Genomic DNA, 20,316 nt, shown 5'->3' with positions numbered 1-20,316 from the left:
GGTGATTGTACTTTCACTTGTATTAGCTGCTGCTATTCAATCAATTGTACTCCCATCCAATAATGTAATACCTCAGAATATACATCCCGAGTGAAATGTATTCCACAATAAAGAGACAGTACAGGCAGAGTGAGAAAGCAGTAGCACATCACTAAGGTCAAAGGTCATGACATGTATATAAAAAGATGAGAAAATAAAAACAGATTTTCTCCAGGAAATACACCCTGGCTCTAGTCCGGGTACAGGATGTCTTGTGTGGGCTGGTCAACACATGGCCTGTGGGATTCTCTCTCTGGGGAAAGAAGATTCTCCTCAAAGATACAGTGGAGGCAATTTGCATCCCAAATGGCACCCTATTCCTTTAGTGCACCTCTGTTAACCAGGGCTTATAGGGTGTCATTTGGGATGCACATTCTCTCTAGGGAAATAAGATATTCCCTAAAAGATAGCGATTAGGACAGAACCCTCAACTTCCTTCAACGTCAACAGTTCTGCTTGGAATGCACATGGGGCTTGAAAATCAAAGTCTCAACTTCTCTGTAATTGTATCACTCTGCCCCCATCTAACCTCTGTGGGTCATTTGATTTCTAGGTATGGTTAATTCTCTGATCTTGTCCACTCATGGCATAGACCTCTTTAAAGGGTTATACAACTAGTGGTAATGATTTAACATGTAGAACTGGAGATGATATAACGCAGTGTCCACTGGGGCCAGGCAGGCTGGTGGTGAAACAGCACCAGAGGAGGCTGGTGAGAGGAGGACGCCTCATAATAAATGTCTGGAATGGAGTGAACGGAATGGTATCAAACAAAATGCATTCATTCCGTTTCAGCCATTACTATGATCCGTGTCCTCCCCATTTAAAGTGCTACCAGCCACCACTGTACAGCACTCATGGATTATCCAAGACACTAATTTACAGCTCCAGGAAATGTTTCTTAGGAATGACAAATGCTCTGTCACTTCATAGCCTGGATATACATAGGGTATAAATTAATGAGATTTATTGTAGTTCAATTGTAGTTCAAGGAGTCTCAGTAGCGCCACTGTGTGGTTAACTTGGGAATGGAACATTTCATTCAAGAGTTTGTACAGTATGTTTACACATTTTATTTAAAAATTCAGGCAAGAACATTATGATCTGAAATGGCTAAATTAACAAATAAAACATAGGTAAAACAATTATTTAAATCCCCAGATAAAATACATAAAATTGCTGCAAAATAAATGTCCTTCCTATCACTCAGTGTAAATATCCAGTGTAAATTATAAATGTCCATTTCCAGTTTCAAGTGGTGATCGTCATAGGCAACAGCAGCAGGTCCGTTGGACGCATCACGGTGGCTTCAATCCAGCATGAACATTCTATTTGTTCCCCGGTGCTGTGCTGGGTCAATACTGCTGCCGTGGACGATTCCATGGCTTCTGACCAGACAACATCAACAGTCATTTTTTGTTCATTTCCCAAAGATTTGACATGTTGTATCGACCACAGTTAGTCAACATCCAGTAGGTGATCTACTGTACTGCACACGGCCGACGTTCACTATGGCGTGTCAATGCCTTTAGTTCCTCAGGTACTGTGTGTGGCCACCTGCAGAGCATCAGAGACCAGCTACTGATGAGCTCTGTCAGTGCAGGGGACACCCTCACACGGGCCTGCTCTGGGGCCCTCTCCACCTCCACCCGACCTCCAGCCCAAGGGGTCATCCATCACCACTTCACCTTCCAGACACAACATTTAAAACATGTCAGTGAGGAAAACCAGCAGATTGGAATTAGTTACACTGATAATCACCTACGGCTGTGTCCCAAATTGCACCATATTCCCTATGCAGTGCACTACTTTTGACCAGGACCCATATTCACTGGGGTCTGGTCAAAGGTAGTGAACTAAATAGGGAACAGAGTGCCATTTGGGACACAACTCTTGCTAAATAGGAAAGACCCGGAGACCTAAATTCAGCGTAGGCATTTAAAAAAGTTCATGCTGAATTGAAAATGTCTGCTCAAACTCACCCGGTATAATCTGTGTGGGTAAACTCCCCCGGTATAATCTGTGTGGGTAAACTCCCCCGGTATATTCTGGGTGGGTTTACTCACCTGGTATAATCTGGGTGGGTAAACTCACCTGGTATAATCTGGGTGGGTTTACTCACCTGGTATAATCTGGGTGGGTAAACTCACCTGGTATAATCTGGGTGGGTAAACTCACCTGGTATAATCTGGGTGGGTAAACTCACCTGGTATAATCTGGGTGGGTTTACTCACCTGGTATAATCTGGGTGGGTTTATTCACCTGGCATAATCTGGGTGGGTTTACTCACCTGGTATAATCTGGGTGGGTAAACTCACCTGGTATAATCTGGGTGGGTAACTCACCTGGTATAATCTGGGTGGGTAGCTCTGTGCCATAGTAAAAGCCATTTTCCTTTTCTGATGATTTAGTAAAGTTGTCCAACTAGAACAAGAACATATTGACTTATTTTATTATAATATTTTCTTGCAAATGGTCCTAACTGATAGTTCAGAAACAAAAGACCTTCATACAGACAATACCCCAAATATTACTTTAGAATACGATGACAAAAGTAGTTTAATTTGGTTAGGGTAACTGACCTCAGTACAGAAAGATCCAGAAGGTCGACTTGAAATGGTTCCTGTTTCCTGATTCTTGCAGCTACCACAGGAAAAAACAAGGAGGTACCATGCATAATGTGTTATTCTACAGGTCTATCTTTGAGAACTACAATAATGTGTGATTCTACAGGTCTATCTTTGAGAACTACAATAATGTGTGATTCTACAGGTCTATCTTTGAGAACTACAATAATGTGTGATTCTACAGGTCTATCTTTGAGAACTACAATAATGTGTGATTCTACAAGTCTATCTTTGAGAACTACAATAATGTGTGATTCTACAGGTCTATCTTTGAGAACTACAATAATGTGTGATTCTACAAGTCTATCTTTGAGAACTACAATAATGTGTGATTCTACAGGTCTATCTTTGAGATATCTACAATAATGTGTGATTCTACAATAATGTGTGATTCTACAGGTCTATCTTTGAGAACTACAATAATGTGTGATTCTACAAGTCTATCTTTGAGAACTACAATAATGTGTGATTCTACAGGTCTATCTTTGAGAACTACAATAATGTGTGATTCTACAGGTCTATCTTTGAGAACTACAATAATGTGTGATTCTACAGGTCTATCTTTGAGAACTACAATAATGTGTGATTCTACAGGTCTATCTTTGAGAACTACAATAATGTGTGATTCTACAGGTCTATCTTTGAGAACTACAATAATGTGTGATTCTACAGGTCTATCTTTGAGAACTACAATAATGTGTGATTCTACAGGTCTATCTTTGAGATATCTACAATAATGTGTGATTCTACAGGTCTATCTTTGAGATATCTACAATAATGTGTGATTCTACAAGTCTATCTTTGAGAACTACAATAATGTGTGATTCTACAAGTCTATCTTTGAGAACTACAATAATGTGTGATTCTACAGGTCTATCTTTGAGATATCTACAATAATGTGTGATTCTACAATAATGTGTGATTCTACAGGTCTATCTTTGAGATATCTACAATAATGTGTGATTCTACAGGTCTATCTTTGAGATATCTACAATAATGTGTGATTCTACAAGTCTATCTTTGAGAACTACAATAATGTGTGATTCTACAGGTCTATCTTTGAGAACTACAATAATGTGTGATTCTACAGGTCTATCTTTGAGATATCTACAATAATGTGTGATTCTACAATAATGTGTGATTCTACAGGTCTATCTTTGAGATATCTACAATAATGTGTGATTCTACAGGTCTATCTTTGAGATATCTACAATAATGTGTGATTCTACAAGTCTATCTTTGAGAACTACAATAATGTGTGATTCTACAGGTCTATCTTTGAGAACTACAATAATGTGTGATTCTACAAGTCTATCTTTGAGAACTACAATAATGTGTGATTCTACAGGTCTATCTTTGAGATAACTTTTACACTTTGGAAGATTACAATTCCACAGCTGCATAGCAGAACTTCCAGCACCTGTGTCTTGCAACACTGTACATGATAACCAAACGCATCGGTGTCATGATTTCCTAGTGGGATTACCTACCTGACACTGTCTGACAACAACGCATCACAATCGATGGAGGGCTCCATTTGTGGATGATTCTAAAAAACAATCAAATCAACATATCGATCCTGAGAATACATGATTGTGTAGTCTCACTTGTACCAACCTCATGGCTGTGGGATTGAAAAAAACTGTTTGCATGCAACTATTGGAATTGGAGTTGCAAAATTCCAATAACTTTCCCAAAATGCCAAGTTTTTCCAGAAATCCTGGTTGGTTAATCACCACGGCCAGATAGGAGTAGTGAAACAAAGGATCTGACCTGTCCTGCGTTGCTGTCAGATGACTGGGGAAAGCCCATCTCTACGTCCTGCTGGCTGGTCTGTTTACGACGTCTTGTTATAATGTAGTCATACGTGCTCATTTGGTTTAACACTGCAGAGACCAGAGGAAGAGAAGACAGTCATGAACGAAGGAAGACATGCAGTATGTAGCGTCTGGTTGTGATGACCTTGTGTATTGTTAGAACACTGCAAGAGAAACATCCTCAGAGAGAAACATTAAGTGTTGTCATGCCAACTCACATACAGATACATTATTCCATCGGTTCCATTGTACTAAATCAAGATAAAATCTACTATATGGAAGGTATTCAAAAGTATTTTCACATATGTACAATATTCTAACCAGGTCTGGGCCCATATTCACAAAGTCTCAGAACAGAACTGCTGATCGAGGATCAGTTTTGTCTTTCAGATCATAATGAAAACGCTTATATGGACAGGGGGGAACCTGATCCTAGATCAGCACTTTTACTCTGAGACACTTGATACATACAGCCCTTGGACCAGTTTGTAACTCACAGAGATAGATGTGGAAGCCCAGTAGGTGAACCAGCAGCAGTAGAGAGCCAGTAGCCAACATGACCGTGAGGAAGGCGACAACCAGGAGACTCCCTGACCCTGTCTCCATGGGTGCCAGGGGTAGGAAGACCAGCCACGTCCCGTTACTCATCACACCTACAGACAGGAAGACCAGCCACGTCCCGTTACTCATCACACCTACAGACAGGAAGACCAGCCACGTCCCGTTACTCATCACACCTACAGACAGGAAGACCAGCCACGTCCCGTTACTCATCACACCTACAGACAGGAAGACCTGCCACGTCCCGTTACTCATCACACCTACAGACAGGAAGACCAGCCACGTCCCATTACTCATCACACCTACAGACAGGAAGACCAGCCACGTCCCGTTACTCATCACACCTACAGACAGGAAGACCAGCCACGTCCCGTTACTCATCACACCTACAGACAGGAAGACCAGCCACGTCCCGTTACTCATCACACCTACAGACAGGAAGACCGGCCACGTCCCGTTACTCATCACACCTACAGACAGGAAGACCGGCCACGTCCCGTTACTCATCACACCTACAGACAGGAAGACCAGCCACGTCCCGTTACTCATCACACCTACAGACCAGCCACGTCCCGTTACTCATCACACCTACAGACAGGAAGACCAGCCACGTCCCGTTACTCATCACACCTACAGACAGGAAGACCAGCCACGTCCCGTTACTCATCACACCTACAGACAGGAAGACCTGCCACGTCCCGTTACTCATCACACCTACAGACAGGAAGACCAGCAACGTCCCGTTACTCATCACACCTACAGACCAGCCACGTCCCGTTACTCATCACACCTACAGACAGGAAGACCAGCAACATCCCGTTACTCATCACACCTACAGACAGGAAGACCAGCCACGTCCCATTACTCATCACACCTACAGACAGGAAGACCGGCCACGTCCCGTTACTCATCACACCTACAGACAGGAAGACCAGCCCCATCCCGTTACTCATCACACCTACAGACAGGAAGACCAGCCACGTCCCGTTACTCATCACACCTACAGACAGGAAGACCAGCCACGTCCCGTTACTCATCACACCTACAGACAGGAAGACCAGCCCCATCCCGTTACTCATCACACCTACAGACAGGAAGACCAGCCACGTCCCGTTACTCATCACACAACTGTGGTGTGGAGATGAACTCCCTGGTAAACTGTGGTGTGGCGATGAACTCCCTGGTAAACTGTGGTGTGGAGATGAACTCCCTGGTAAACTGTGGTGTGGAGATGAACTCCCTGGTAAACTGTTGTGCGATACAGAGATAAACTCACTGGTAAACTGTTGTGCGATACAGAGATAAACTCCCTGGTAAACTGTTGTGCGATGCAGAGATAAACTCCCTGGTAAACTGTTGTGCGATGCAGAGATAAACTCACTGGTAAACTGTTGTGCGATGCAGAGATAAACTCACTGGTAAACTGTTGTGCGATGCAGAGATAAACTCACTGGTAAACTGTTGTGCGATGCAGAGATAAACTCACTGGTAAACTGTTGTGTGGAGATGAACTCCCTGGTAAACTGTGGTGCGATGCGGAGATAAACTCACTGGTAAACTGTTGTGCGATGCAGAGATAAACTCACTGGTAAACTGTGGTGCGGTGCGGAGATAAACTCACTGGTAAACTGTGGTGCAGTGCGGAGATAAACTCACTGGTAAACTGTGGTGCGGTGCAGAGATAAACTCACAGGTAAACTGTGGTGCGGTGCGGAGATAAACTCACTGGTAAACTGTGGTGCGGTGCGGAGATAAACTCACTGGTAAACTGTGGTGCGGTGCGGAGATAAACTCACTGGTAAACTGTGGTGCGGTGCGGAGATAAACTCACAGGTAAACTGTGGTGCGGTGCGGAGATAAACTCACTGGTAAACTGGTGCGGTGCGGAGATAAACTCACTGGTAAACTGTGGTGCGGTGCAGAGATAAACTCATTGGTAAACTGTGGTGCGATGCAGAGATAAACTCACTGGTAAACTGTGGTGCGGTGCAGAGATAAACTCACTGGTAAACTGTGGTGCGGTGCGGAGATAAACTCACTGGTAAACTGTGGTGCGGTGCGGAGATAAACTCACTGGTAAACTGTGGTGCGGTGCGGAGATAAACTCACTGGTAAACTGTGGTGCGGTGCGGAGACTGGCAGGGTCCATATAATGCTGGATGCAGATGAACAGGACGACCATGAGAAGCACAAGGACGCCCAGTGTAGCAGACAACACCGTCACAAAGAAGTACCTGAGGAGGAGAAACAGAGAGAAATGTGGCTTTGATCTCAATCAAATGTATTGGATTTAACCTTGTCCTTTTTATATGAGCCACAAAGTGCTTTCCAGTTACCCGGCCCAGACCCCAAAGAGCAAGCAAAGCAGAAGCTAAAGCAGAGTGGCTGAAATAAACTACATTTAAAAAGAACAATACTCAAAACAATATTTCCTCAAACTCTTAGTAGTCAACGTTGACTGAAATGGGCCATCCTCCCATGCTTCCTCTTACCAGTAGTTCTGTCCCCCCACACAGTTGTTCAGCCATTTACAGTGGTGGTCAAAGTCTTCAATACACTTGTTGCACACACCACAGTGTTTCACTTTTGGGTCCCTGGAGAAAGACACAGAAACCACGTCAATCTTGTTGATTTCTTCAATGAGAAAAAAAACGCACAATTGTATCTCAATTTTATAGTATAATGCAACAGGCCATAAATATATACTTTTAAAGAGGTAATCCTGAATTCAAACCAGAACAAAATGTCCGGCCGCCACTTTTAAAAGTGAATGAAAACATTTGACCAATTCCAGATTGCCCTTTTTAACGAGACTTGTGTGAGATACATACACATTGATTTTACACAGGTAGCAGTGTAGGTTGTGGATAACATGTGGTTGTTTCTTCTTGTCGAAGACAGGCAGTGGGTTGGAGTAGCTCTTCTTGGCACGGACGCCTGCCTCTGCGGGGTCTATAGACACGGCAGCTAGATGGGTGACCAGGTGCACAATGAAGGCTATGCCAGTCAGCTGCATAGTGGAAAGGTCAAGGGACTAACAAGGGAAATATTGATACAATTGATCAAATAGCCACAGCATGAACCATAGTAGAATCCAAACCAGCTTGAATATCTGATTCAGTATCGACGTATGACATAGTGTCCACTCTCAGTCCAGATGTTATTTTCACAGACCTTATAGTCACTTGAAGTCACTGTACGGTATACTAGTGAATAATATAACATTCAACTCATTCATGATCTTCTCACAGAAGATTCCATTGTGTGTGGTAGAGCCACACATAAGAAACGGGGCCTTTAGGAGAGCCATCAAGGTACACAAAAGCTTCTCTATGTGAGGAGTAGTAGTGCCAAGTCTGAATAAATCTACTCTTTCTGTTTCTGCCATCAACCTGCTAGTCTTTAAACAAGAGGTGCAGCTGACATCATACTGCAGTCAAATCAAGACAAAAGAGCTGTGATGACAGTGGCTTACATCCCAAATGGCACCCTATTCCCTACATAGTGCACTACTTTAGGTCAAAAGTTGTGTACTATGTAGGGAATAGGGTGCCATTTTGGGACGTAAGGCAACACGAAAGCCTTCTGTGCAATTTATAGGTCTTGCTCTTCACTTAAAGCAGAAATATTTCAGGAACTGAAACCAAGCAAGACATCTCGCAGAAAACATCTGACCTGAACCCCTCGGTCAAATATTTACACATATTTGAGTTGAGAATGACTTTTGGTACTATTCTATTGGTTCTACTTGTACCTGGAAAACTAAATCAAATGGTTCTACTTGTACCTGGAAAACTAAAATCAAATGGTTCTACTTGTACCTGGAAAACTAAATCAAATAGTTCTACTTGTACCTGGAAAACTAAATCAAATGGTTCTACTTGTACCTGGAAAACTAAATCAAATGGTTCTACTTGTACCTGGAAAACTAAATCAAATGGTTCTACTTGTACCTGGAAAACTAAATCCAATGGTTCTACTTGTACCTGGAAAACTAAATCAAATGGTTCTACTTGTACCAGGCAAAGTAAATCGAGTGCAGCTCAAGTATTTGAAAGTATTTGACCCCAGGCCCCCTTGAAACCTCTTCAACCTCTGCTTTCGACCCAGAGTCCTTGACTCCTTGAGTAAAGGTTACAGAGTAGGCCATGTGGCTCCAGGGTGAAGGTAGTAGTGGGATATAGATCCCAAAGCCAACTACAGCCATGTAGCTGTATATTGTCCATCCCACCAGCTGGAAGGAGTGAGGGGGACAGGCCCAGCCGTTAACCCTGGTTAGAGATGCCGTCGAGGGGGTCACCAGCTCATTCCTGCTGCTGCCGCGTGCAGGGGCCGTCCGCCTCAGCCCCCGCCCAAAACAGCTCATCTGGAACACAGAAGACAGCGACACATAGGATCAAGGATCACATAGGATCAAATGTAGTGCACTATATAGACTAGTGTGCCATTTGGGATGCAGCCCAGGCATTTCTCCTGAACACAATACCTGACCAGGAAAACCTCTCTGGTTATAGACTATGCTGACTAGGACCCTGGTTATAGACTATGATGACTAGAACCCTGGTTATAGACTACAACCCTGGTTATAGACTATGATGACTAGGACCCTGGCTATAGACTATGATGACTAGGACCCTGGTTATAGACTATGATGACTAGGACCCTGGTTATAGACTATGATGACTAGGACCCTGGCTATAGACTATGATGACTAGGACCCTGGTTATAGACTATGATGACTAGGACCCTGGCTATAGACTATGATGATTAGGACCCTGGCTATAGACTATGATGACTAGGACCCTGGTTATAGACTATGATGACTAGGACCCTGGCTATAGACTATGATGACTAGGACCCTGGTTATAGACTATGATGACTAGGACCCTGGTTATAGACTATGATGACTAGGACCCTGGTTATAGACTATGATGACTAGGACCCTGGCTATAGACTATGATGACTAGGACCCTGGCTATAGACTATGATGACTAGGACCCTGGCTATAGACTATGATGACTAGGACCCTGGCTATAGACTATGATGACTAGGACCCTGGTTATAGACTATGATGACTAGGACCCTGGCTATAGACTATGATGACTAGGACCCTGGTTATAGACTACAACCCTGGTTATAGACTATGATGACTAGGACCCTGGTTATAGACTATGATGACTAGAACCCTGGTTATAGACTACAACCCTGGTTATAGACTATGATGACTAGGACCCTGGCTATAGACTATGATGACTAGGACCCTGGTTATAGACTATGATGACTAGGACCCTGGTTATAGACTATGATGACTAGGACCCTGGCTATAGACTATGATGACTAGGACCCTGGTTATAGACTATGATGACTAGGACCCTGGTTATAGACTATGATGACTAGGACCCTGGTTATAGACTATGATGACTAGGACCCTGGCTATAGACTATGATGACTAGGACCCTGGCTATAGACTATGATGACTAGGACCCTGGCTATAGACTATGATGACTAGGACCCTGGCTATAGACTATGATGACTAGGACCCTGGCTATAGACTATGATGACTAGGACCCTGGCTATAGACTATGATGACTAGGACCCTGGTTATAGACTATGATGACTAGGACCCTGGCTATAGACTATGATGACTAGGACCCTGGCTATAGACTATGATGACTAGGACCCTGGTTATAGACTACAACCCTGGTTATAGACTATGATGACTAGGACCCTGGTTATAGACTATGATGACTAGAACCCTGGTTATAGACTACAACCCTGGTTATAGACTATGATGACTAGGACCCTGGCTATAGACTATGATGACTAGGACCCTGGTTATAGACTATGATGACTAGGACCCTGGTTATAGACTATGATGACTAGGACCCTGGCTATAGACTATGATGACTAGGACCCTGGTTATAGACTATGATGACTAGGACCCTGGTTATAGACTATGATGACTAGGACCCTGGTTATAGACTATGATGACTAGGACCCTGGCTATAGACTATGATGACTAGGACCCTGGCTATAGACTATGATGACTAGGACCCTGGCTATAGACTATGATGACTAGGACCCTGGCTATAGACTATGATGACTAGGACCCTGGTTATAGACTATGATGACTAGGACCCTGGCTATAGACTATGATGACTAGGACCCTGGTTATAGACTATGATGACTAGGACCCTAGTTATAGACTATGATGACTAGGACCCTGGCTATAGACTATGATGACTAGGACCCTGGCTATAGACTATGATGACTAGGACCCTGGCTATAGACTATGATGACTAGGACCCTGGCTATAGACTATGATGACTAGGACCCTGGTTATAGACTATGATGACTAGGACCCTGGCTATAGACTATGATGACTAGGACCCTGGTTATAGACTATGATGACTAGGACCCAAAGTTCTTCATTTTTTGTGTCAAATGGCCAAGGACAACTTGCCCCCCCCCCCTCCTTCCATCATCACACCAAAAGTGAAAGGGATGTTTTGTGTCTCTTTTAGAATGCACGATGCCACACTTGGTAGGCTGCGGTTACATTTGCCAGGGAAATTAGTTGAGTTGGAGTATGACGGCATCGTTACCATCCCCCACAACAATCCTGTATCAACAGCTTATCTCAGTGTCCATATCGGTTCAGCATAATATCTAAACACTCTGGGTCGACGTCCCAAATGGCACCCGATTCCCTATATATTACACTACTTCTGACCAGGACCCATAGCGCTCTAGTCGGATGTAGTGCCCTATATAAAGAACAGGGTGCCGTTTGGGACGGACACAACTGTGGTCATAATATCCAACCCTTCTGGACGGTTTTGGTTAAGATGAAAACAAATCTACTTCCTTTTCTTTGGACTATCAGGTTTTTAAAAACAGAAGTTCGTTTCACAAGGAGGATATTGCTTTGAGTAGTCAGGCAGGCACAACATTTTGACCTTTCCCAATCAAAGCTCAACTTTTTCTATGACATTTACGCGGACAAACTCCTCCTATGCCACTATGTTTCTATCGTTATATCTGACTTAAAATGGTCCCTTCCTCGTCTTACCTTCTCCACTAAGCTGTCAAAATCATAATGACCATTCTCTTTATTCTCAACATTCAATTGTCAGAATGTTAGTGCATGAAAAATGATGATGCTGTAGAGCTAATCGTCTTGTCATCATCTTAATTTTGGCACACCTGGGCATTGAGCCAGCGCTTTGACATGGGCGTATGATCCTGTCTGCCTCCTGAGTTCATTGACAGGGGTTGAAATTCGGTTGCCTAGCAAATTCAGTAATAAATCCCTTTGGCGTATTCATTAAGCGCCATACGGAAGAAAATGTACTGAAACTGGGAAAGACTAGTCTGGACTAAACCCTCGTTTTCGTTTGCAGTTGCAAAACGTTTTGCTCCGGTGTGGACTAATGAATAGGACCCAGGCTTCTTATTTGCGCTCCTGCCAATCGGATGGTTTCTCCGACTACACTGTTTTGCTAGGCAAATAATGTAGCCCTAGTTCCCACAATAGTTGAAACATAAATCGAGACAGGAAAATGTATAGTGAGTCAAATGGCTTTAATATATAGAAGCCATAACAAAACACCAACCGGACGTTTAACTGCGAATGTTCCATGATGCGTTGTGTTCATCTGTCAGTCACACACTCAACAACGCAAACACCACAATCAGAACTAACCATTTTCCAAAACACCAACGTGCACAGCTGCAAACATAAAATACATGCTGATTATACACATATCAAAACACATCTTCATTACAAAGTTGACCTTTTTACATCTGTAAAGTGTATTCAAAATGATTAGAAAATTACTTACTTTTGTCGGATGGCGTTAAAAAACGAAAAGCACACTGTGACCAAAATAAACATTTGCTTAAATTAAGAAGCAGAATTCACCGTCTTGATTGCCCATAATTGTTTGTTTTACCCAATCAGTCGGACTTGTGTCTCAGCTACAGTCTCTTGCCAAAACGCAAAAGCGCACTGAATCAATTGGGCAGGCAACATTTAGGAAGGCTACTAGGCTGTATAAAATGTAACGTACGTAAGTCCATAGTAAGATCCATATCAAAGGAGCTCGCACGGTGGGTGTCAGTCAATCATCATAAGTTGGAGAACTTATCTCGCGGTGCGACCACTGCTATGGAAACTGGCCTTGGAGAAACGCGCATGCCCCGTACACGGTCATAATAGAACTCCCTCTAAAAGGATGCCTTTTTACCAGGCTGACTGCGCAACCAAGTTAGAGTATTTTGCATACCTAAAACATATATTTTTTAATAAAAATGAAATATGTGTGTAACACATACTCTAGCCCTATGACCTCGGCATTGCATCCCAACTTCATGTAGCCGTAATTAGGGAGATTCCTTTCCATGACTTGTTTCTTTTGGAGTAATTGACTTTACAGTTATTATGCTCCATCATTTATAGCCTCCACAGAATAACGGGAACTGAAACCAGGTAGGACATACTGTGTCAGTGAAACTTCTGCTTTCTGAACAGACTCCTACACATACTTTAAAGTCTGCATCCTAAATGGATCCCTGTTCCCTTTATAGTGCGCTTTGTGCCAGGGCCCATTTGGGATGCAGCCTTTAAAGTATGTGTAGGAGTCTGTTCCAGTTCATCCCAAAGGTGTTCGATGGGGTTGAGATTTCCCTTCACTGGATCTAAGGAGCCTTGCCAGAACCATGAAAAACAGCCCCAGGCCATTATTCCTCCTCCACCAAACTTTACAGTTGGCACTATGCATTGGGGCAGGTAGGGTTCTCTTTGGCATCCGCCAAACCCAGATTCGTCTGTCGGACTGCCAGATGGTGAAGCGTGATTCATCACGCCAGAGAACGCATTTCCACTGCTCCAGAGTCCAATGGCGGCGAGCTTTACACCACTCCAGCCGATGCTTGGCATTGCGCATGGTGATATCAGGCTTGTGTGCGGCTGCTCGGCCATGGAAAACCATTTCATGAAGCTCCTGACAAACAGTTATTGTGCTGATGTTGCTTCCAGGGGCAGTTTGAAACTCAGTAGTGAGTTTTACAAACCGAGAACAGATGATTTTTATGCCCTACACGCTTCAGCACTCGGTTGTCCCGTTCTGTGAGCTTGTGTGGCCTACGACTTGAACCGTTGTTGCTACTAGATGTTTCCACTTCACAATAACAGCTCTTACAGTTGACCGGGCCAGCTCTAGCAGGGCAGAAATTTGACAAACTGACTTGTTTTAAAGGTGGCATCCTATGACGGTGCCACCTTGAAAGTCACTGAGCTCTTCAGTAAGGCCATTCTACTGCCAATGTTTGTCTATGGAGATTGCATGGCTGTGAGCTCGATTTTATACACCTGTCAGCAATGGGTGTGGCTAAAATAGCTGAATCCACTCATTTGATGGGCTGTCCACATACTTTTGTATATATGGTGTATATTGTTCCTTTGTACCCTGTTTCTTACCTGACCCTAATGGTCTGAATGAACCCTTTTCATAACTTGATGGGCATAAACCAGCACAGACCTACTAACAACATTGACATTCATTTCAGTGTGATATTTTGAACTCAACATTACATAGTCTCTTTCCTCACCACAGAGATACAGTGGCTATGAGACGAGACGGAACATTGTGACGGAACAACTGTGTTACCTTTCCATGAATACAAGAGTCCATTCTAGAATTGTCCTTAAATAGAACAGACAGTGCAGCTAAAACTGGTGGGTTGGACATGTAGCTTAGCAACAATAGCTCTTGGGTGGCCTGTAAGAGACTCCACTCCAACATGCTTGTTCCTTTTCTCTCTAACAGTGGGCAGCCATGTCAACACAGGGACCAGTCCTTTTCTCTCTAACAGTGGGCAGCCATGTAAACACAGGGACCAGTCCTTTTCTCTCTAACAGTGGGCAGCCATGTAAACACAGGGACCAGTCCTTTTCTCTCTAACAGTGGGCAGCCATGTCAACACAGGGACCAGTCCTTTTCTCTCTAACAGTGGGCAGCCATGCCAACACAGGGACCAGGCCTTTTCTCTCTAACAGTGGGCAGCCATGTCAACACAGGGACCAGTCCTTTTCTCTCTAACAGTGGGCAGCCATGTAAACACAGGGACCAGTCCTTTTCTCTCTAACAGTGGGCAGCCATGTAAACACAGGGACCAGTCCTTTTCTCTCTAACAGTGGGCAGCCATGTCAACACAGGGACCAGTCCTTTTCTCTCTAACAGTGGGCAGCCATGTCAACACAGGGACCAGGCCTTTTCTCTCTAACAGTGGGCAGCCATGTCAACACAGGGACCAGTCCTTTTCTCTCTAACAGGGACCAGCCATGTCAACACAGGGACCAGTCCTTTTCTCTCTAACAGTGGGCAGCCATGTAAACACAGGGACCTTTTCACAGCGGACCAACACAACCCGCGTGATAACATCCTTTATGAGAGGAGGACTTCACAAGGAGGAAAGTTGGTAGGCTCCTGGGGCCTTATTATATATCAAGTGTCTCAGAGTGAAAGACTGCTGATTTAGGATCAGTTTAGCCATTTAGATAACAATGAACAGGATTATATGGACAGGGGGGGGCTCTGATCCTAGATCAGCACTCCTACACTGAGATGGTTGATACATATGGTCCCTGAGCTTATTTTTAACCTGTATGTATCCTTTACTTAACTAGGCAAGTAGATACGAACAAATCCTTATTTACAAAGACGGCCTTCCCCGGCCAAACCCTCCCCTTAGCCGGACGACACTGGACCAATTGTGCACTGTCCTATGGGACTCCGGAATTACGTCCGGTTGTGATACCACCCGGGATCGAACCAGGGTCTGTAGTGATGCCTTAGACCGCTGAGCCACCCAGGAGCCCTTTTATACTGCTCTGATATCTGCCCTCTTGAAAAGTATGAGATCAGACTCCACTGTATCATATCAATCCCTGAAGTGCCCAAAACATTTAAAGGAAAACTAATGACTGTGAGTACTGTGTAAAAACACAACCTGATGACACAGTACTGTGTAAAAACACAACCTGATGACACAGTACTGTGTAAAAACACAACCTGATGACACAGTGCTGTGTAAAAACATAACCTGATGACACAGTGCTGTGTAAAAACACAACCTGATGACACAGTGCTGTGTAAAAACACAACCTGATGACACAGTGCTGTGTAAAAACACAACCTGATGACACAGTGCTGTGTAAAAACACAACCTGATGACACAGTGCTGTGTAAAAACACAACCTGATGACACAGTGCTGTGTAAAAACACAACCTGATGACACAGTGCTGTGTAAAAACACAACCTGATGACACAGTGCTGTGTAAAAACACAACCTGATGACACAGTACTGTGTAAAAACACAACCTGATGACACAGTACTGTGTAAAAACACAACCTGATGACACAGTACTGTGTAAAAACACAACCTGATGACACAGTACTGTGTAAAAACACAACCTGATGACAGAGTACTGTGTAAAAACACAACCTGATGACAGAGTACTGTGTAAAAACACAACCTGATGACAGTACTGTGTAAAAACACAACCTGATGACAGTACTGTGTAAAAACACAACCTGATGACACAGTACTGTGTAAAAACACAACCTGATGACACAGTACTGTGTAAAAACACAACCTGATGACACAGTACTGTGTAAAAACACAACCTGATGACACAGTACTGTGTAAAAACACAACCTGATGACACAGTACTGTGTAAAAACACAACCTGATGACACAGTACTGTGTAAAAACACAACCTGATGACACAGTGCTGTGTAAAAACACAACCTGATGACACAGTGCTGTGTAAAAACACAACCTGATGACACAGTGCTGTGTAAAAACACAACCTGATGACACAGTACTGTGTAAAAACACAACCTGATGACACAGTACTGTGTAAAAACACAACCTGATGACACAGTACTGTGTAAAAACACAACCTGATGACACAGTACTGTGTAAAAACACAACCTGATGACAGAGTACTGTGTAAAAACACAACCTGATGACAGAGTACTGTGTAAAAACACAACCTGATGACAGTACTGTGTAAAAACACAACCTGATGACAGTACTGTGTAAAAACACAACCTGATGACACAGTACTGTGTAAAAACACAACCTGATGACACAGTACTGTGTAAAAACACAACCTGATGACACAGTACTGTGTAAAAACACAACCTGATGACACAGTACTGTGTAAAAACACAACCTGATGACACAGTACTGTGTAAAAACACAACCTGATGACACAGTACTGTGTAAAAACACAACCTGATGACAGTACTGTGTAAAAACACAACCTGATGACACAGTACTGTGTAAAAACACAACCTGATGACAGTACTGTGTAAAAACACAACCTGATGACACAGTACTGTGTAAAAACACAACCTGTGGCAACTTTATTCTCTTAAGTATAGCACACATACAAATAATCTGTACAATCATGATGACCTTCAACAACATGTCTGAGGTTCTCTCTCATTGTCCCCGGTGTGTTGAGAGCACAGAGTCAGACAACAAAACAACCAGTGTGGTTAGATACAGGACGTCAGATCAGCTCTGAGTAGAAGTTTCCTCTAAGCCACAGATCTAGGATCAGATTACCCATCAAACAATGTCTGACCCCAGACCAGTAGTTAGAGGCATCTTCTACCATCTCCCTAGTAGTTTCTCAATAACAGTATCGCAATACTCAGAAGTCTTAATGTTAGATACACCAGAGACATATTTGTTTGTTTTTCAAGCTACAGAAAACAATATTTTAGGTAAAGCATGTTTTTAAAGAGTTAAAATAGTTTTGTTTCCTTTTTTGCCTTGGAAAGTTGAGTATCATAATATAGTGATACTGGTATTGTGACCAGAGCTACCCCAGTTAGAGGCAACTTGTCAGTGTGTGGGTCAGCTGTTGGATGTGGAGCCTGGCTCTGGAGACTGGAGGAACTCATAGGTCAGCTGTTGGATGTGGAGCCTGGCTCTGGGGACTGGAGGAACTCATAGGTCAGCTGTTGGATGTGGAGCCTGGCTCTGGAGACTGGAGGAACTCATAGGTCAGCTGTTGGATGTGGAGCCTGGCTCTGGAGACTGGAGGAACTCATAGGTCAGCTGTTGGATGTGGAGCCTGGCTCTGGAGACTGGAGGAACTCATAGGTCAGCTGTTGGATGTGGAGCCTGGCTCTGGAGACTGGAGGAACTCATAGGTCAACTGTTGGATGTGGAGCCTGGCTCTGGAGACTGGAGGAACTCATAGGTCAGCTGTTGGATGTGGAGCCTGGGACTGGAGGAACTCATAGGTCAGCTGTTGGATGTGGAGCCTGGCTCTGGAGACTGGAGGAACTCATAGGTCAGCTGTTGCATGTGGAGCCTGGCTCTGGGGACTGGAGGAACTCATAGGTCAGCTGTTGGATGTGGAGCCTGGCTCTGGGGAGTGGAGGAACTCATAGGTCAGCTGTTGGATGTGGAGCCTGGCTCTGGAGACTGGAGGAACTCATAGGTCAGCTGTTGCATGTGGAGCCTGGCTCTGGGGACTGGAGGAACTCATAGGTCAGCTGTTGGATGTGGAGCCTGGCTCTGGGGACTGGAGGAACTCATAGGTCAGCTGTTGGATGTGGAGCCTGGCTCTGGAGACTGGAGGAACTCATAGGTCAGCTGTTGGATGTGGAGCCTGGCTCTGGAGACTGGAGGAACTCATAGGTCAGCTGTTGGATGTGGAGCCTGGCTCTGGAGACTGGAGGAACTCATAGGTCAGCTGTTGGATGTGGAGCCTGGCTCTGGAGACTGGAGGAACTCATAGGTCAGCTGTTGGATGTGGAGCCTGGCTCTGGAGACTGGAGGAACTCATAGGTCAGCTGTTGGATGTGGAGCCTGGCTCTGGAGACTGGAGGAACTCATAGGTCAGCTGTTGGATGTGGAGCCTGGCTCTGGAGACTGGAGGAACTCATAGGTCAGCTGTTGGATGTGGAGCCTGGCTCTGGAGACTGGAGGAACTCATAGGTCAGCTGTTGGATGTGGAGCCTGGCTCTGGGGACTGGAGGAACTCATAGGTCAGCTGTTGGATGTGGAGCCTGGCTCTGGGGACTGGAGGAACTCATAGGTCAGCTGTTGGATGTGGAGCCTGGCTCTGGGGACTGGAGGAACTCATAGGTCAGCTGTTGGATGTGGAGCCTGGCTCTGGAGACTGGAGGAACTCATAGGTCAGCTGTTGGATGTGGAGCCTGGCTCTGGAGACTGGAGGAACTCATAGGTCAGCTGTTGGATGTGGAGCCTGGCTCTGGAGACTGGAGGAACTCATAGGTCAGCTGTTGGATGTGGAGCCTGGCTCTGGAGACTGGAGGAACTCATAGGTCAGCTGTTGGATGTGGAGCCTGGCTCTGGGGACTGGAGGAACTCATAGGTCAGCTGTTGGATGTGGAGCCTGGCTCTGGAGACTGGAGGAACTCATAGGTCAGCTGTTGGATGTGGAGCCTGGCTCTGGAGACTGGAGGAACTCATAGGTCAGCTGTTGGATGTGGAGCCTGGCTCTGGAGACTGGAGGAACTCATAGGGGTCATGAACCATCTCAGACTGGTCACCAACACCCAGGTGTGAGGGACTCCCTGAGGAGGAACATAGAAAAACCAACGGTCATTGAAACAAAGCACATCAATCACATGTCTACAAAGCCTTTGAAACGTTGAAACTCATGTCTCATAACATTTTACATGATATTTATGAATTTGGCAGAAGATCTTATCCAGAGCGTCTGTCCTTACAGTTTTAAGTGACTGATGGGATATACCGAGCCTGTAAGTGTCAACTAGGCACAAAATGGCAACTGGCACAGACAGACAAAATCCTGCATGTTTCTGACACTGGCTCAGCGAGGCAGGTGGAGGAGCACCTTTCTACGTCCCAAATGGCACCCTATTCCATACATAGCACACTACTTTTGACCAGAGCTCTATGGGCTCTGGTCAAAAGTAGTACACTATATAGGGATTAGGGTGTCATTTGGGACTTACGAACTGATACAGCGAGGTATGTGGATGAGCTCCAGACAGTGTTGTCCTGCAGTCCTTACCCAGGTGGTGCTGGTCCCTGTCGGAGGTCCCTGACAGGGAGGAGAGGTTAGAGGAGGGTCTGGAGCCTCCCCTCTCCACCTGGCCCTCCTGGAACTCCTGCAGCAGCTTGGCTGCCTCCTCAAAGTGCTGCTGACTGACCCCGTCTTCATGCCCCGGCTCCTTCTTCACTGACTTCC

At 44.6% G+C, this 20,316-nt stretch overlaps 2 protein-coding genes across 14 annotated transcripts in view; both read right to left on the bottom strand.

Annotated features, from left to right (window-relative positions):
* Positions 1-1,097: 1,097 nt before the first annotated feature.
* LOC116352752 (probable palmitoyltransferase ZDHHC11) lies at positions 1,098-17,567 on the bottom strand. Of its 6 annotated transcripts, XM_031811764.1 has the most exons (13): positions 17,472-17,524; positions 12,889-17,411; positions 12,750-12,776; positions 9,183-9,410; positions 7,876-8,054; positions 7,537-7,638; positions 7,154-7,278; positions 4,981-5,136; positions 4,440-4,552; positions 4,157-4,215; positions 2,622-2,682; positions 2,385-2,463; positions 1,098-1,727 (listed from the first exon to the last, which is right to left on the bottom strand). In XM_031811764.1, exons 3-13 carry the CDS (start codon positions 12,750-12,752, stop codon positions 1,618-1,620), a joined length of 1,215 nt encoding a protein of 404 aa, XP_031667624.1. In that variant the 5' UTR covers positions 12,753-12,776; positions 12,889-17,411; positions 17,472-17,524; the 3' UTR covers positions 1,098-1,617. The 6 variants fall into 6 exon arrangements, 4 of the variants coding, with proteins under 4 accessions (XP_031667624.1, XP_031667625.1, XP_031667626.1 ...); XM_031811765.1 differs by lacking the exon at positions 12,750-12,776; XM_031811766.1 differs by lacking the exons at positions 12,750-12,776; positions 17,472-17,524 and having other exon boundaries at positions 12,889-12,922; positions 13,117-13,757.
* The window catches only part of brd9 (bromodomain containing 9), a 15,863-nt gene continuing 12,971 nt past the window's right edge, over positions 17,425-20,316 (bottom strand). For 6 of the 8 annotated variants that reach the window (XM_031811757.1, XM_031811755.1, XM_031811758.1 and 3 more), the window contains exons 16-17: positions 20,140-20,316; positions 19,510-19,675 (exon numbers count right to left, since the gene is read on the bottom strand). In XM_031811757.1, coding sequence (XP_031667617.1) covers positions 19,575-19,675; positions 20,140-20,316 — 278 coding nt within the window. In that variant the 3' untranslated portion in view covers positions 19,510-19,574. Of the gene's footprint in view, positions 19,676-20,139 lie in introns of all 8 variants that reach the window. The other 2 variants (XM_031811756.1, XM_031811763.1) reach the window with 2 other exon arrangements.

Source organism: Oncorhynchus kisutch, unplaced genomic scaffold (genome assembly GCF_002021735.2).
Source record: "Oncorhynchus kisutch isolate 150728-3 unplaced genomic scaffold, Okis_V2 Okis02a-Okis13b_hom, whole genome shotgun sequence".
Classification (NCBI taxonomy): domain Eukaryota; kingdom Metazoa; phylum Chordata; class Actinopteri; order Salmoniformes; family Salmonidae; genus Oncorhynchus; species Oncorhynchus kisutch.
This window is presented reverse-complemented; position numbering and strand designations above follow the sequence as displayed.

Bases quoted from the DNA above. Each gene is read 5' to 3' on its own strand.
- LOC116352752 (XM_031811764.1), bottom strand. The intron at 5,137-7,153 runs GTGAGTTTATCT...TCCTGTCTGTAG, and splicing joins CACCGCACCACAGTTTACCA to GTGTGATGAGTAACGGGACG. The intron at 1,728-2,384 runs GTGAGTTACCCA...TGTGTCTGGAAG, and splicing joins ACCCACCCAGATTATACCAG to GTGAAGTGGTGATGGATGAC.